We start from the raw sequence: 16,576 nt of genomic DNA, 5'->3' as shown, positions 1-16,576 counted from the left end.
ATGCCCCTCCCCCCCCTCCTCCGACAGACTGTTTCCGTCGCGTGATCACCGGCCGGCGCCTGCCCACCGGCTCCGTCCGCTACTCGCTCCGTTCCAGCTCCCTCAGCCGGTGTCAGCAGAGCTGCCTAGACGCAGACTTCTTCTGCACCGTCTTCTCATACAAGTAATGTTCTCGTACTTGACATTCACGAGTCTCCGGCTGAGACCGAATGATTGTGGCTGTTGTGTGGCGTGGGAACGTGCATGATGGGCAGCGTGCAATTCGATCGTGATTGTTCTGATTCTGCCATTTGTTTCCTCCCAACATACCGTTGAAACGTGGGAGATTGGTGTAGGTCTTATATAACTCGGAATCACGATTTCGTGTTACAGCTTTCACGACTTCGATGCTTCGCTGTCATCAATGTGCTGTAATATGAATGGATCCATACACGACGCGTTACAAAGCCCTTTGTAACGCGATCTGTGTCAAATATGCACGAACATTCACTGGTACCCGCTTGCTATCCCATCCCAATCCACCGCAGTCAGGGACGTCCAATTCAAACCCTGACCTGAGGTGACCCCAATCTCTCCTCTTCAGGACGGAGTACGACACGAACGAGATCAACTGCGAGCTCTCCGCTGAGGAGGACTGGGAGACCTCGCTCGAGTCGGCCACACTGTTTGACACTTACGAGCGCGAGAAGACGCCCGAGTGTGGCTACTACGGCGGCTCCGGCTCCGGTGGCTCCGGTGGCTCCGGAGGCAGGGACGGTAAGAACGGGGCTAGGGCGGGCAGGCTGGTGATGAGACGGGGGATGAGGTTTATGCTAGGTCCTGCGGGGCTGGATTTTTTTAAGCTTTTTTGGACTTGTGTGGTCGAAGTAGCCTGTTTGGGGAGCGGAGCCGCTAGAAGAGATACTCTGCTGAACAAGTGTGATGTTGAAAGCATTAGATCGACCCAACAACAACACTTCTGTGCTCAACATCTCTGGCTGTGCTGGCTTTCGACGCACGTGCTCGCAGCAGCCGTCTATTTGGCGCTCCAGATTGCCTCCCATCATCATCAGCCATATCCCAGCCGACAGTGCGGCCTGTGTACTGCGTTATAGAGTGGCGGCGCAAAGTCTGTTTGAAAAGCCCCACTGTATGGAGCTCAGAGCCCCCACTGCCGGTAAGCCGTCGGTATGTGAATACCCCGATAAAGCACGACCTTCATAGCGGGCTGTCCCGCCCCGCCCGGTCCCGTGCGGCTGATACCGGCGGCACCGCGGCACCGGTACGCGCTCCCTCCTCTGTGTCAGCGGGAATCCTGATGATCCCTCCTGGCTTGGCACATCCGCGGCTGCCGCCACATGACGTCACTGTCCGATTTTGTGACGTCATTTTGCCCTTATATGTGACGACTGTGGCTGTCGATATGTCTGACGTCATTTTCCGTGGTTGCCCATTACCTATACGTCACTGTCCGCTGTTGCGATGTGTGCTGGTGCTGTGAGTGTTGTCATTAATCGATATGTGACGTCATTGTAGGATGTGATTTACCTGCTCATCTGTTTTGTTACCTCAGTATCCACTGTTGTGATGCCTCTCCATGTGACGTCACTGCCTCCCCGATTACGTCACCGTATCTCTCATCTGTGACAATACGGCCGCTATAGCACCCGCCCCGCCCGCCCGCCGGTGTTCCTCAGACTGTTTCCTGCTGGCGGAGCGGGGTCGTGCCATCGACGTCCAGGACGTCACCCGTCAGGTGGCCTCCGAGAGCCTCCGCCGGTGTCAGCGGGCCTGCAGCCAGGCGCCGTTCGGCTGCCAGGCTCTCAGCTATAGGTCAGTCAACACGGGATAGGGGTTATTGACTAATTCGGTCGAGGAAATGTCTTGCTAGTTGCTATCCTCCGCGTTCACATCGTGCATTACCGTTTACCAAGGTTTGAGAATGGCGAAGCCTAACATTTCCGCATACAACGGTAACACAATCACGACAGCTCTGCTAGCGTCTCTATTTGTAAATGTCTGTAAATGGAATGCAAACAATGATCATCAATAAGTCAGCTGTCGCCGTACTGCCCACTCGACCGTGCTGACTACTGACCATGCCCTGCTGTGCCAGGCGGGCCGACTACTCTGGTGACCGCAACTGCCAGCTGTCGGGTCGCTCGGGCCGCCTGCACACGGTCCCCCAGAGCGAGTACAGCACCTACCGACGCGGCTACGGACGCGAGTGTGACGATCCGGGCAGCGGCGGAGGCGGGAGCAGTGGCGGATCGTCAGGAATGATTCGTGAGTGGAGGAGGGGACATCGGGTTACATGCTCATTCGCGATAAATTCTTCGGGCCTTATGAATCGTAGCAGTACACGATTTCTTGGACAGACGGATGACAGCCAGGGAAGACCAATGAAGTGTTGTAATGAAATCACATGACCGCTATCATGAACTCTTAAATAATTATCGAAACACATCCCTCCAATTTCTTGTGATATGATTACGGGTTTTCAATAAATTACCTCAATCAGTCCTGACACAATAAGTCGACGATATAGGTGCTTCTTCATTACTTGAGCCCACCAGCCGTTTCTTTTAGCGCCGTTCGTTTGTCTCTGTCAGTTGCCCGGTAGTTACCGTTACCTGTTGTTACCGCCCCCGCTATTTACCGTTCCCGATCGGGTCGGCACGCCTCCAGGCTGTTTCCGACTGAACGCGCCCGACTCGCGACTGCGGATCAGTAATGTGATCAGAAACGTGATGACCACGACCGTGCAGAACTGCGCAGAGGCCTGCAAGATCACCGACGGATGCCGATCATTCAGCTACAGGTAGGTGGGGAGGGGAGTCAACGGGGCGAGGTGGTGGTTTTGGCTTTGTATTACCCGCCTGGGATGTGGCGGATTGGGAGCGGTGTTTACTCGGATAGAATAAATACGTCTTGTGACTGACCTATTAAATTTATTGATGCGTGCACTGTTCATTTTATTCTGCCCGTTTTTACTAATTGCTTCGCACTTCTTCCACTTCTTAATTATTTTATTCATTTATTTTCATGCTTTATCTGTTCATTTTCAAGCCTACCTCTTTTGCCGAGTTCTGTGTGAGCTGCTCTGACCTACCCCGACGTGATCTACCCTGCCCCGACCCACCTCTCCCCCTCAGACGGGACACGGCCGGCGCTCAGCTCAACTGTGAGATGGCCCGCGTGGCGGTACGCTCGGCCGACGACAGAGCGGTGGAGCCCGATCAGCTTTACGACACGTACAGCCGGGAGTACGGAGCCGCCTGCCAGACCGGCGCCGGAGGCGGTACCGGTACCGGTACCGGTACAGGCAGCTCAGGTACGGGACGGTACAGGAACGGCACGGGGGTACTCTTAGGTACACTATCGGGCGACTACGGGAGGGTATGGTGCACTATAGCATACGACGCTTGTCCCCAGTAGAAGAACTTTCAACCTACAGCATGACAAGCTATGTGACCGTATTCAATATAGTGTAATCAATCAGATTTCATGCTGTATTTCATGAAGTATCGCCACCCATTACGGTATCTTTCAACGCTCCATCGTTTAGCAACACCTGCTTTGAGCTTGCAGCACGTCAGCGTGATTTGAATTCTCTCTCAACTCAACACTTGTGCGCCTTTTAAAGCACATCCATGCGCTTAGTAAGCGTTCATTTCCGGCTCCGGCCGGGACGTTCTCGTACAACTTACGAAAACAAACCCTGAAATGGTGAATGCAGCAGGCGCCAGCCTTGTAACAAGATCAAATTATGAGGTGTTGAGTCTCTCCGACTCTCCGGCCCAGCAGTGTGGGGTGCCTTTTCCGGCGCTCCGGCTCAATCCGTATGCGCGGCGGATGGGGCCGTTTCCGTGTGGGCTCTACAGTAACGGTGTCGGGTCTGTGCGGAACACACCGTGACCGCCCCTCTCCTCCCCTCTGCGGGCGGCGCACCGCGGGCACGCGCTGTGACCGCGCCGCCAGCCACTTTCTCAGCTCCGGCCGGCTGCTGCAGTGTGTAGTGTTAGACCGGTGGTAGGCACACGGCACGGTGGCGCCCGAGGCGGCTTTAGGCGTTCCTGGCGCGTGCGGCGGTGACGCCCCGGTCGATACGGACTGACCCACGCGCCGTGACCGCGCGGCAGACCGTGTCGGCGCCGACCGGGGTGTGGGGTGGGTGGAGAGGGGTGTCGGGTACCGGGGTTATTTATCGCAGTCTTAGGGCAGTTTGGGGGGTGGGGGAGGCTACCCATCCCGGTTCAATGCTCCGAGCAAATAGTCCCCAGGCGGTGTCTTCAATCAGTTACTCTCTGGTGACGCTGCGAGCGATATTTTATATCCTTGTTTCCGTTCCGACGGAAGGCCTTTGTCGCGTCCTTGGCGGCGCAGACGGAAAAACTAACCTCGGAATGTCGGCACGAGTGATGGAGACGTCGGCAGCATCGCTCAGACTCGGCGTCACGTCTGGAAGGAGTCGAACAATAGGGGCAGGCGGAAGGCAGTTGAAAGCAATCTGGACTGTTTAGGGAATTAATGAGTTGTTTATCTAAGGCGGGGTGTTTTTATTCAGTTACGGCTTCTGATTTCATTAGTGAGGCTGGGTCACCGACTGATAACGAGCACATAACGAGCCGCAGAGCGCTTTGTTAGGTGTTAATAATAATGCGGGTATTTAACGCCATCTTATCATAGTGCGTTTTGTTTCTGTTATGGATATTAGCACTTGCTGTGTCCGGCGTGCTTTGCACTTTCCCATCGATCGTGAGCTACTGGTGTATCTCGCCGATTGCCGTCTTCAGTTACGATATTCAACCAATCACTCTCAATATTACCATATCTCATCCAGTCACAGACCAGGCACGTCGTAGCCAACCAATCACATCTCCCTCCTCATTACAATATCCGCCCACCGCCGTCACCAGCAGTATCACGTTCGACCAATCACCGTCTCGCACCCCGTCACGCTCGACCAATCATCGTCTCACACCCCGTCACGCTCGACCAATCACAGCCGCTTGTTCTCAGTCTGTCTGCGTACGGCCGTCGGCCACCAACCATTCCTTCCAATCGTGTGTTTTCCTCCTCTCGTCTCTCTCTCTCTCTCACTCTCTCTCTCTCTCTCTCTCTCTCTCTCTCTCTCTCTCTCTCTCTCTCTCTCTCTCTCTCTCTCTCTCTCTCTCTCTCTCTCTCTCTCTCTCTCTCTCTCTCTCTCTCTCTCTCTCTCTCTCTCTCTCACTCACTTCCCCCTCTATCTGTACCTCCCTGACTACATATATATGCCTTCCTCTTCCTCCCCCCTCTCTCTCTCTCTTCATCTGCTTTTCTCTCTTCTCTCTCTCTCTCTCTCTCTCTCTCTCTCTCTCTCTCTCTCTCTCTCTCTCTCTCTCTCTCTCTCTCTCTCTCTCCCTCTCTTTTTTCTCTTTTTCTCATTCTTCCTGCTCGCCCGGCCGGCGGAGAGCGGACATTGTCACTACACTGTCCGATCATCTTCTCTCTACGTCGCTCAGACGAGTCACTGAGCGGAGGGCTGTGAAAGCTCCCGTAACCACCGCGACGGGCCAGCTCCGGCCGCTGAGCCGCCGCTTTGTGCTCGCGTTAAACCGTGCGGACCAGTGTTCGGCTGGCGTGGCGCGGTGCTCAGACAGCCTGGCCGGCGGTCCGGCAACTCACGGTGAATGGCCAGACAACGTCAGTCGCCGGGGGTTTATTAGACGGCCAATCACCGACCCGGGACATGATCGGGGGTTAGGATGTTGTAGGTGCAATGGTTTGGTAAGAGTTTTGTGTTCTACCTACCCAAACAGCGAAGGTTATAGGTGATGATGCAGGGAGCACAAGACTGCGAAACTGATGATGTTGAGTGTGCACTTTGCGCACGATCACAGTAGACCTGATCCGTGCAAGCGGTTTGACGGGCTGTTGGCTCCCCAGTTGCTTGTTCACAAGCTCACCACCAGACTACTGCAGGAGTGAGCTCAGCTGAGGATCCGGTCATAGTTAACACAGCTCATGCCCGGCCTCCGCGTTTCTGGCGGTATTATTTGAGCCGGCTCAAAGTGATGTTGGATATGCACAGAGCATAGAGAAGACTATGGCATTGCCTGTATTGAGCTGACCCCTTGGGAAATGACCAAGGCCTGAACTGATTAGCGACCAAAGTTGGGCGGGGTGAGCGTACGCAGACCTACATACTTTACGGACTAGCCAAAGTGGAGCTGAGCTGCCCCAGCAGTGTTTAGCCGGGTACTTTACTAGTGACCACGGCGATCCTTCGTCCACTCACCACTAGAGTTCTGCACGGCTGCAATTTTCCACAGCCTAGCCGCCCCACAGCCGTGGCTCCACAGCCACAGCCGCCCACAGCCGTGGCAAACTGTGGGCAGCCAGCCGTCAGCCGGCCGTGGATACTTTCAATGAAATGCAACCAAATAGTATATAATAAGTTGTTTTTAGTTGAAATATACCTATAGCCAAAAGCACATTGCAATGGGCTGTAGATTCTCAAGCTCATGAAGCATCATAGGTTAAGTGGTTGTGTATCTGGCTTTAGGCCGAAGGCCTGAAGCCTGATGCGCATCGCATGCCTACACAAGTCCCTGCAAGGGGTTAAGAAAGATGGGTAGGTAGGTGGTACCTACTACCTACATCAACAGAAAACAAACAACGAACCAGAATAGAAGCACTAGCAGTGTAGATATATAATGCCAAATCCTGAAGCATGGTTGTGGGACAGAACAACAGACCCTGATGCTTTTCATTATCAATGTTAGGTATGGAAAATGTAACTGAAGTTGATGGACTGTCAAACAGTGATTGTCTTGTCAAAACTCTTGCTTCTTTCTTACCTTGCATATTTTCTGGGGTGTGATATGCCAGGCTTGAAGCAGCCTTCTGAGCAAGTCTCAAACTAATTTGATATGCAAGGCATCATCAAAACACTAGTGAGCATCCAAGAAAGGAAAACGTTCATATATTTTGATTTTTCCAAATAATGATCTTCGCTCAAATCCCTAAGGACGTGCGAGCCACAATTGCTTCTTTCAATCAAAAATTTTACTTGAGTTTTTAATGACGTCAATAGCAAAAAGTGGCGAAAAATTGTTTTGTGTCACTAAAAACAGCCATAAAAATTATTATTTATAAATAATTATGCTATACAATTGAAAAACTTGCTCTCAAACAAAGACTGAACATCAAATTTTTACATTTTCAGAAGAAGACGTCATTTTATTAGTAAAGTCAACGGCTCGCGTAATAAATATTGTGTTCAGGGTTTTCACCGTCATGTGAATTACGTGTTCAGGGTTTTCACCATCATGTGAAGTAAGTAAGGTTCATGCTCACTTATATTCTAATTCCATTGGCTTCGTTCATGAGCATTTTCTGTTAGCGGTCACACACACACCAGTTAGAACATAAAGCGCCAGTTTTATATTATGTAATTGGACTTGCCGAAAATCCAGAAATACATCTGAGAGTTATTTTAGATAATATTTTATGAAGCCTTTACCTGCCTTCATCTAGGCGTGATTTCTTTTTCTATTACCTGAAAGAATTATTGAACGCTCGTCTTCAATAGCTGTAAGGTGCTCTCCTAATGACCAGGTGAGATTGATTTGAGAGGAATGTGACAATGCAACATGTTGCATTTTCTGAAACTGTCAAGCTCTTAATGATGAAGGAACAATTGGTACCTATAATTAGTATTCTGTACCAGAAAGCAAACTCCCCTACAGCAAATGGTAAAACTATTACAGGTTTTCAAAGGCTTCACCACTTTCAATGTTGCTGGGCATCCTTTGCATGATTTTTACAAGCTAGACTGCTTATCAGAATGTAAGATTAAGGATTTAAAATTTTATATTTGAGTACTTAAGATTGAGCTTGAAATCTCACAGCCGTGGCCACAGCCGTAGCCGTGTTCTTGGAGATATTTGCAGCCGCCCCGGCCCACAGCCGTGGGGCTGCAGCCAGCCGCGGCTGCAGCCGGCCGGTGCAGACCTCTACTCACCACCCTCAGTCACCGCTCTCTGGCGGCGACTTCCGTACACTAACGCCTCCTGCTCTGTCCACCAGGTGGCTGTTACCGGCTGGTGAGCAGCCGCAGTCGCCTGCAGCGGAGCCGCATTGACGCCGTGTTCAGTGCCATGTCCCGCACCGAGTGTGAGCGCATCTGCTACATGTCCTACACGGGCTGCCGCTCCTTCAGCTACATGTGAGTCGCCGAGGCGTGCTGGTCAGCCGATAAATGTACTCGAGTAACGACTCAGCTACCCTCGGTCTTCATGCAGCTGGTTCGCACACGGCCAGCTCTTCGACTTTGGCGTAAATATATTTATCAGACTCAGAGATAGTGACCCCTCCGGTAAAATATTCTGTCTCAGTAGTGTCACTCAAATGACGTCTACATTCGTCAATACGGTCAGTGTCGACGTCCGTTAAGTGGAGCCATGTGTCCAAAAAAGGTCCACGCTCCCCTAATCCTTAACGTTCACCTCCCTAACGTGACGCCCACGTCTCCTCTCAGGTCCCAGGCGAGACGGAACAACTGCGCCGTGTCTCGGGAGGACGCCTACCCCAGTCGACTGGAGCCGGACTCGCGCGCCGACACCTACCAGCGTGACTTCAGTCGGGCCTGCGACTTCGAGACCGAGGAGGGCAACGACGACGGTACTGACGCCTAGCGGAGATCGCAGGAAACACCAGAACGGAGTGGCGACACTCATCAGGACCAGTGTTGGGCGAGAGACACTATGAAACCGTATTTTTATACGCTTTTTAAATATAATCAGTGGCCTCTAGCCAACATTCCTCGCTTGCTCGTTAATGCCGTGCATTCTTTCTATGTTATGTAGAATATGTACATATTTTGCATAGGTCTGGTGGATTTTGCTCGGCTGCTTTTTCCTTACTCTTACCCGCCAGGCGCCAATGTTCGTTTGTCCGTGTTTCACCCCTGCACTGTGCGCCCTCCTCAGAGTGTTTCCGGCTGCTGACGCGGGACGCGCGCGTGTCCAACTCCCGCACGGACAACTCTGTGCAGGCGGGCTCCCTGCTGGCCTGTCAGCAGGAGTGCCGCCGCACCGGCTGCGAGACTCTCAGCTACCGGTGAGCTGCCGGATACGGCGGGCTGCTGGGGAGGAGAGGGAGGGTCTGACGGTCGGGGTCGGCTTCCTGGCTCAGTCGGACTGAGGATGGAACTATTAGGAGAACGGAACTATGAAGTAATACGTTTGGGGAAAGTTAACGAGTGTAAAGACGTAGTTTTGGGATAGGAATACTACATTTTGGCCTTGATCTCGGCAACCTTGATAGCCTCTTTTGCAGTGACTAGTAACTTATTCAACTGTATTGTCGTCATTTCTAAGTTCTTTATTTTCTTCCGCTGTATAACTCCACTGTATCTAACCTCTCCGTCTGTGCTCCTCTGCAGACGCTCGTCGTTCGTGGGCGAGACCAACTGCCGCCTGAGCCGGGACCTGCTCGACTCCCGCGACCTGATACCGGAGAACGAGCACGACACGTACACGCGTCTGCCGAGCACCCGGTGCGACGGCCGGCCGCCACCGGGACCGCCCGGACCGCCCGGTCCCGGACCGTCCGGTCCGCCCGGACCGCCCGCCAACACCGGTCAGTGGGGGCGGGAAGTAACTGAGATGTCTGAGCGAATGAATTAGGGTGAACTAAGTTATAAATGGTGATCTTATTAACCAGACCTTTGGTTATTTGATCTCTTCTAACCTCCGATGACCTCCATTGAGACAGATGATGATGATCCGTGAGACAGATGACCCCCACTGGCATCTGGTAGCTCAGCTGGATCTGACCTCTGTTGACTCTAAGCTGACCTCAGTTGACCTCTGTTGATGCTGATCCAACCCCCGATGACCTCCGTTGACCTCGCCTTATCTGACCTCCGATGACCTCTGATGACGTTGATCTGACCTCTGTTGACCTCTGGCAGGGCTCTGTTTCCGGATGGTGATGCCCGATGCCCGGCTCCGCGACAACTACGTTCTGGGGGTGGTCCAGGTCACTGACCTCAGACAGTGCGAGGACGAGTGTCTGCGGCTCAGAGACTGCGGCATCTTCAGCTTCAGGTGGGTGACACCGGGAGAGAGGCCAGGTCAGGGCGTGGGCGTGTCACAGTTTGCAGACCTCGGTTTGCAGACGGCATTCATATGTCGTGTATTCTTTTAGCGGTACAAAACCTGGGATGCGGTGCCATATAATTTTTGGGCAGTCCTGGCTCCGTCGTCCGAGGAAAATGTTCCGCCTGCGCCGGCTCCGACAACTATGCACTAAATAGGTGGGCAACTCTACCACCCGAGACGGTGTGCCTCGTTCAGAATCAGATGCATTGAAGTTAAGTTCACGGTGCGTTATCTTATTCATGGGGTTGTAAAATTAAATAAAAAGAAACCACAGTAGATACGCTTTCATGGTGCTTTCACTCTCACTCATTGGTCATGCGTCGACGCGCACACTACGCAGGGAGCGCAGTTCGGAAATTGAGAAGATAAAAACCGGGGCCGGTGCACTATCACTGAAGTGCGAAACGAGCGTAAGGGTAGGTCACCTTGCTCGAGAAGCAGTTCCTGTTGATCCGGGTTATTCTGTTATAAGCTCACCATCTGTTTCGGGATGGGCATTGGGTGTTGTTATTAATCCTGTCCGTTGTGCAGTACCGACCGATTTTTTTCTCGGGATGCTGCTTTACAAAATGATCCTCCACTTCATGAATGAGCCTGACGACGAGCTGTATAAGAGTGAGCTAAGAATGTTGAGTTGGCATGTGGTAGTCATTGCCGGTGGTCTGAGTAAGAAAATATGTACAGAATATCCCGGGAAAGCCACCGTCTCCTACCCCTTACTTTATTTGACTTGCCCGTGCGTGGGGTGCCCTGAACGGCGAAAGCCTTAGGGGCCTTTTGGGGATGCCGTTCCGCCATTGACGAGCCTCTCCAACGTGTCCTTGTCTCGGCCTGCGACACCTGCTGGTGCAGGACACCCACCCCCTGCAAATGGATGATCCTCTCTGACTGTGATTTATATGCGTATTGTTGTTACGTCATTTCCGTGCGACTTTTATGGCGATTTAGGCCATTGTTCTACTCAGTTTGAACTGGATCCTCAGTAGCCGTGCTTTACTGTTGCCCTTGCATAAAAGAATAGCTTTCTAACTGGCGCCCTTGAGATCCGAGGTTTGACGTCAGATTCACCGAAGTCGTTGCATAGGTATGAAAATGAACCAAAGCTCAAGGATGATTCAGCCCCCGTAGTGCATGCTAGGATAAAACTATGGAACTGTTACGCATAGTGCATACGCAGGGCATGGAACGCTCGCTGCGGATGTAACTGCGCTCACTTTCTTCCCTCCTCTGAAACATTTTTGTTGTTGTTTGTTTGAGCTGCATAGTATAAGGCATCCAAGCGAGTGACGTAGCATGGATTTATCATCAACAATTGAGCTCATGACGGCACCCGGAGCCTGATAAATCGCCCAGGAGGCAGGAGCGCAGGCTGAAGAACTCTTGTTATTACGCGGTCTTAAATCACCATACAGATGAGACCTTTCACAGTAGCAAGGCCAGACGACAAATGGCAGCAGGTGCGCGGCTGCTGGGACCGTTCAGTCATGCGGCTGCTCTACCCATGCCCGAGTCTCGGAACCTCGAATCGTTTCCTGTCGAAGGAGATTATAGCCGCGCCAGACGGTCCTTTCAGTCGAATCATCGTGACTGGTATCACCACGGTATCACGAGCGCGCTACCGTGAACAAAGTAGACGGTCGTTTCATTATCTGACCTTACCAGGCCAAAACAGGCGCAGAGAAAAGTGGTTTGCCTAGAAAATGTACCCCAAATCCCCATTTTTGATTTTGAAATGCAGTTACCGTTTAGTCAGTTTAGGCTGGACCTCGTAAAGGACGGTGATTCATGAATTTTCATGCGCATGAACCAAGTATTTTAAAAGGCGGTGCTGCTAAGTGCTATACCTAATGGTCTAGTGCACACCGCACGTTGGTCAGTTCATTCTACTTCCACTCCCGTTGTCTCCCAGTCCCGTCTCCGCCTCCGCCTCTCCGTCCGCCCGTCTCCCGCCTGCTCCAGCCGTCCGCTCGTCCGGGCCGGGTATCGGTCGGCCCGTCTCTCGTCTCTGTCCGCCCGTCCGGGCCGGGTGTCGGCCCGTCTCTCGTCTCTGTCCGCCCGTCCGGGCCGGGTATCGGCCCGTCTCTCGTCTCTGTCCGCCCGTCCGGGCCGGGTGTCGGCCCGTCTCTCGTCTCTGTCCGCCCGTCCGGGCCGGGTGTCGGTCCGTCTCTCGTCTCTATCCGCCCGTCTGGGCCGGGTGTCGGCCCGTCTCTCGTCTCTGTCCGCCCGTCTGGGCCGGGTGTCGGCCGATGCATTGTTCTTAGCTAATGACATCCGGCGGACCGTGTTTACGGCGAGCCACCGGTCGAGGTCGGTAAACAAGGCGGTGCGCGTGTCGGCGTGCGCACACGCAAACCTTACCCCATCCAGGGCCTAAAGACGACGGGAGGGTAGAGAGATGGTACGGGACAGTCATCCAGAGGGCCCGACTCCGAACAAGGCGACTGATTTACGGCTTTGTAACGTTCATGATGTTTCAAAGTGGACTGATTGTGCATATGCCTAAAGACGGTTGACCAATTGCAGGTTAATTAAAAAACAGCTGTGTTGAAGTTTATGTTCGACATTGAACAATGAATAAATCAGAGTTTCCCACTCGATTGGATGGGCCAGGGCCATATCGCCATCGTTTCTTAGCCCTGAGTTTAACTCGAAACTCTCATCGTCATCACGACCCCACTCCCGGATTAACCGTTCCGGTGACGCGTTCCACTCTCACCCTCGACCCGTCTCCAGCTGGCCCCGTATTGTTAGCGAGCGGCAGACGACACGGAGCGCCGGATTCGGCGGACAATCGGAGCGGTTGTGCAATGACGTCAGGGGCAGAGGATCGCAGGGAATGGTGCAACGGGAGCGGCTCCTGGTGTGTGTGGATTTATGTATTCTGTACCTATAGAGATCTAAACTGAACTTAAATTTACTACGGAAGCAAACTTTGGGCGCGTCTTTCCACACTCTTCAATTAGTTTGTGTCATCACTTCACATAGACGATTCAGTAAGGGTGCGCAGCGCACTGTGCTTAGATAGTTGTGAAGGAAATAAATTTCAAATTTTAATGCCCATTCATAGCATACCCCCGTCCCGTCGGAACAGCCAGCGCCCATGGCAGGCAGGCGCTCCCCTAAGCGGCCCAGTTCACGTCCTTCCCCTAAAAACTCTAATCCCCGGTTAGTTCGGCACGTAAATGGGCCATGCCGCCGCCACATCCCGGGGAGCGCAGAGGGGAGGGGCGCACGTGGTAGTGCCGCCCCTCCCCCCGCGGGGCCGGGAGTGTCAGTTCAGTGACCACAGTCACTTCCTCTCACACATATAGAAGCTGCTGCAGCGCGCCTGTGTGCCGCCCCATCCCCCCCCCATACTGAGGATCGGGTCTGTCATATTGGCGTCGCGTGACTATTCCAGATCGTTTACCGCGGCTCATTGGATAAACACACACCCGTTACACGCTGATTCAAACGTGCTCTAATTAAAGTGGACAGGCGATGCGTGCGTATGTGTGACTGCCGCTGGCCTGCTGCCAGCGCTGCGCCTGTTGCGTGCACTGTTGTTTGGTTAGCCATGGTTTGTCAGGAGCTCGTTTATATGAGTCGGTAGACCTATGATATTGGTCTCATTTCGGCGTGTTCATGTATGCGATATGCGGTACTAAAAACAGACATGTGTGCTTGCTGAGTGTTGGTTTTTAAAGACATCAGACAAAAGACCGTAGAGACAGCCGGAGTACGCGCATCGACGGGCGCGGCGGTGTCAATACGTTACCGATTTTTGCTTCTCGTTAGCCATCAATGTGTCTGCCTTGCTAACGATCACTGTGTGTTTCGATAACCAGCCCTGTCTGTCCCGTTTCCAGACGGACGTACAGCCGGACGGACAACTGTCTACTGAGCCGCGGACTGGGTCAGGGCGGCGTGCGGGACCTGCTGCAGCCGGAGTTCGGATGGAGCTCCTACCAGAGGGACGGACGGTGCCAGGGACCGGGAGGACCGCCTCCACCGCCGCCGTCCGGCCCCGGAGCCTGGACCAGCGGGCCGCCGAGCGGCTCCGGCTCAGGTCAGTCACGACACGGGTCGGTGATGTGATACAGGTCAGTCAGTGGGTATGGCACGGACCACTGCAACTGGTGAGGGATACAGGTCAGTCAGTCATGGTACGGGTCATGGATGAGGGACACAAGTCAGTCAGTTCAGGTACGGCACAGCTCACTGGTGTACGACACAGGTCAGTCAGGTGGTACTTACAACAGTCGGTCATTGAGTCAAAGCACAAGCCAGTCGCCAGTCGGTAATAATTAGTCATTCACTGACACTGGGACCAGCCAGTCGCGGACGCACCACTGGTTTCGGGTGCTGGTCTGTAGTATTCCAATAATATCGATGGTTGATCGTAAGGTGCAGCAGGAGTTCGAGTCCACCGAAGACGACGAAGGCTAATGGCTGAGACGTTTCCTGCGGTGGCTGTCGGCGATTATTGGTCGGAGAGGTCAGATCATGCTACACACTACACTGTCGAGGCGTTTTGTCGAATCGCTCTTGGTGACATCATGCCGTCCGTGGTGACCATGGCAGCCCCGTGCGGACCGTCACGGGCCGGCGTCACGCGTCACGTCACGGTGCCGGTGCCCGCGCTATCTCTCCGTGTATCTACCACCCGGCCTCGCGCGGTGCCTGGGCTGCTCACCGGGCGTGCTGCCTCGGCGGGTCGTGAGGCCGAGCGCGCGGACAGGGGCACCCGGCTCTGTCATGTGCCGGACACATCCGGCAGGCTGGCGGTGGCTAACGGACAACGGTGGACCATGTCGCTGGCCGGTGGACACGGCACGTATCTGGTGGCTGCTGCACAATGCACAATCATATGGCGGGGCACTGGCACAGTCACCAGACAGGCATCTGTCTATGGTAAACCCCATGACTTTGGGACGGTAGCTAGGTGTGCGTCGTAGGGAGTGAATAGGCTCAAGGCTGGTTGTCGCTACGTGTCCCTTATAGCGATGTGAAGTTTCATGAACCCAACGTTCGTATTATACGTGAAATAAGACCAATGAAATCGATATCGGATCTCGAACATCTAAGCTACGCAGCTACTGCCACCCTCAGTTACTTGCTGTTGCGATATTTCAGTTGGCGATGGGCATCAAACGTGGCGTTTAAAGGGACCCTCCCACCTTCAAAAAAGTTTATGAATTGGCATGAAAGTGATGTCGCTTGGTTCAGAAAGAGCAAAAACGAATATCTGCCAAATTTCACCGAAAAATATTCACCGGTTTTCAAGATATTAGACTTTTACTTTTGTTTACTTTTTTGGGATCTCCGCTGTTTCTAGCGACTTTATTTTAGAAGTGCGGCGTTTGCGGCAGATGTTGCGCGCAAATAGCATATACCACCGCGTGCTACAAAACGTTTTAGTCAAACATTTAAAAATCGTTAGATATCAGCGCTGACGTCACACATTCAGAGGGGTATACCTAAGCATTAGCCCCTCTGAATCAAAATGCTGCAATTTTGAAATTCAATATTTCCGATTTAAGGCATTTCTCGATGTTGTGAGTGCCGAAACCGGTAATTGTGAGCCAGGGACCCCATTTTGGCTATCTCAACTCAAATCTAATGTTAAGGTAGGAGGGTCCCTTTAACATTAATGTAAGCGCCAAAATTTAGATGATCGCATCACTGAATTATTGCTGCAGCGCTTAGCAATGCGTGGGAAGGCCGCACACTTTCGAGGACCTCTGGTGTATCATTACCAGCAACAATGCGTTGGCGGAACTAAAAGACGTAATTTGAAATTATGGCAATTATGCTTATGATTATACCAACTACGATGAGTAGAAACGCAGCAGCGCTGCGTGGCTTGCCGTGGAGTGATAGTAGACACCTTTACTGAGCTATCTTGCGCTACAAACTCATCCCTTTGTCATTCAATTCCAACCCTTACAGATAACGCGATGGATAAATTTGTCTGGTATAATTATTCAACCTACATCGGCCTTACCCGTAGGCCGTAAGACATGCCAGTGCGTTTTCGAACATTTAATACCTTTGTTCGAATAAGCGTTTTGCGCTGCCGTTCCCCGGCCACCTCCCCAGACTTGTGGCGGTCCTGCAGACTGCCTCGAGTCTCAGCAAGGTCAGTTGGTGGTCCCCTTCTACACGGCCTGGCGGCGGGCGGGCCGCGGGCGGGGCGAGTCTATAACTGGGCCACCGCCGGCGGGGGCACGCAGTGGGGCACCGGGGCGCACCAGCGGCACACCGCACCGTTCAGCTGCGGCGACCATGGCACGGCGACACAACCTCCGCTGGCGGCTGGCGGTGCTGACCGTCCTATCAGCCGCGGCTGCTCTTACCGCCGCGGAGGGGGAAGCAGAGACCAAGAAGGAGAAAGCGGCGCCGACGGCCAAGAAGCTGGAGAAGAGTTTCCTGCTGGAGGCGCGCGTGCCGGCCTACGACACCTA

The 16,576-nt window shown here is 53.2% G+C and overlaps 1 protein-coding gene across 1 annotated transcript in view; it reads left to right on the top strand.

The window, feature by feature from the left end:
* Positions 1–16,576, top strand: part of LOC122372270 — a 34,818-nt gene that overhangs the window by 9,459 nt on the left and 8,783 nt on the right. Inside the window, exons 4-15 of the mRNA XM_043349249.1 lie at positions 28–163; positions 584–756; positions 1,677–1,812; positions 2,096–2,265; positions 2,668–2,800; positions 3,135–3,313; positions 8,053–8,191; positions 8,504–8,646; positions 8,955–9,084; positions 9,410–9,606; positions 9,941–10,076; positions 13,979–14,178. Of these exons, the coding sequence (XP_043205184.1) occupies positions 28–163; positions 584–756; positions 1,677–1,812; positions 2,096–2,265; positions 2,668–2,800; positions 3,135–3,313; positions 8,053–8,191; positions 8,504–8,646; positions 8,955–9,084; positions 9,410–9,606; positions 9,941–10,076; positions 13,979–14,178 (1,872 nt within the window). The remainder of the gene's footprint in view (positions 1–27; positions 164–583; positions 757–1,676; positions 1,813–2,095; positions 2,266–2,667; positions 2,801–3,134; positions 3,314–8,052; positions 8,192–8,503; positions 8,647–8,954; positions 9,085–9,409; positions 9,607–9,940; positions 10,077–13,978; positions 14,179–16,576) is intronic.

Source organism: Amphibalanus amphitrite, unplaced genomic scaffold (genome assembly GCF_019059575.1).
Source record: "Amphibalanus amphitrite isolate SeventyFive unplaced genomic scaffold, NRLGWU_Aamphi_draft 001338F_arrow, whole genome shotgun sequence".
Lineage (NCBI taxonomy): Eukaryota > Metazoa > Arthropoda > Thecostraca > Balanomorpha > Balanidae > Amphibalanus > Amphibalanus amphitrite.
Note: the sequence above shows the minus strand (reverse complement) of the source record. Positions and strands in the feature narration are given on the sequence as shown.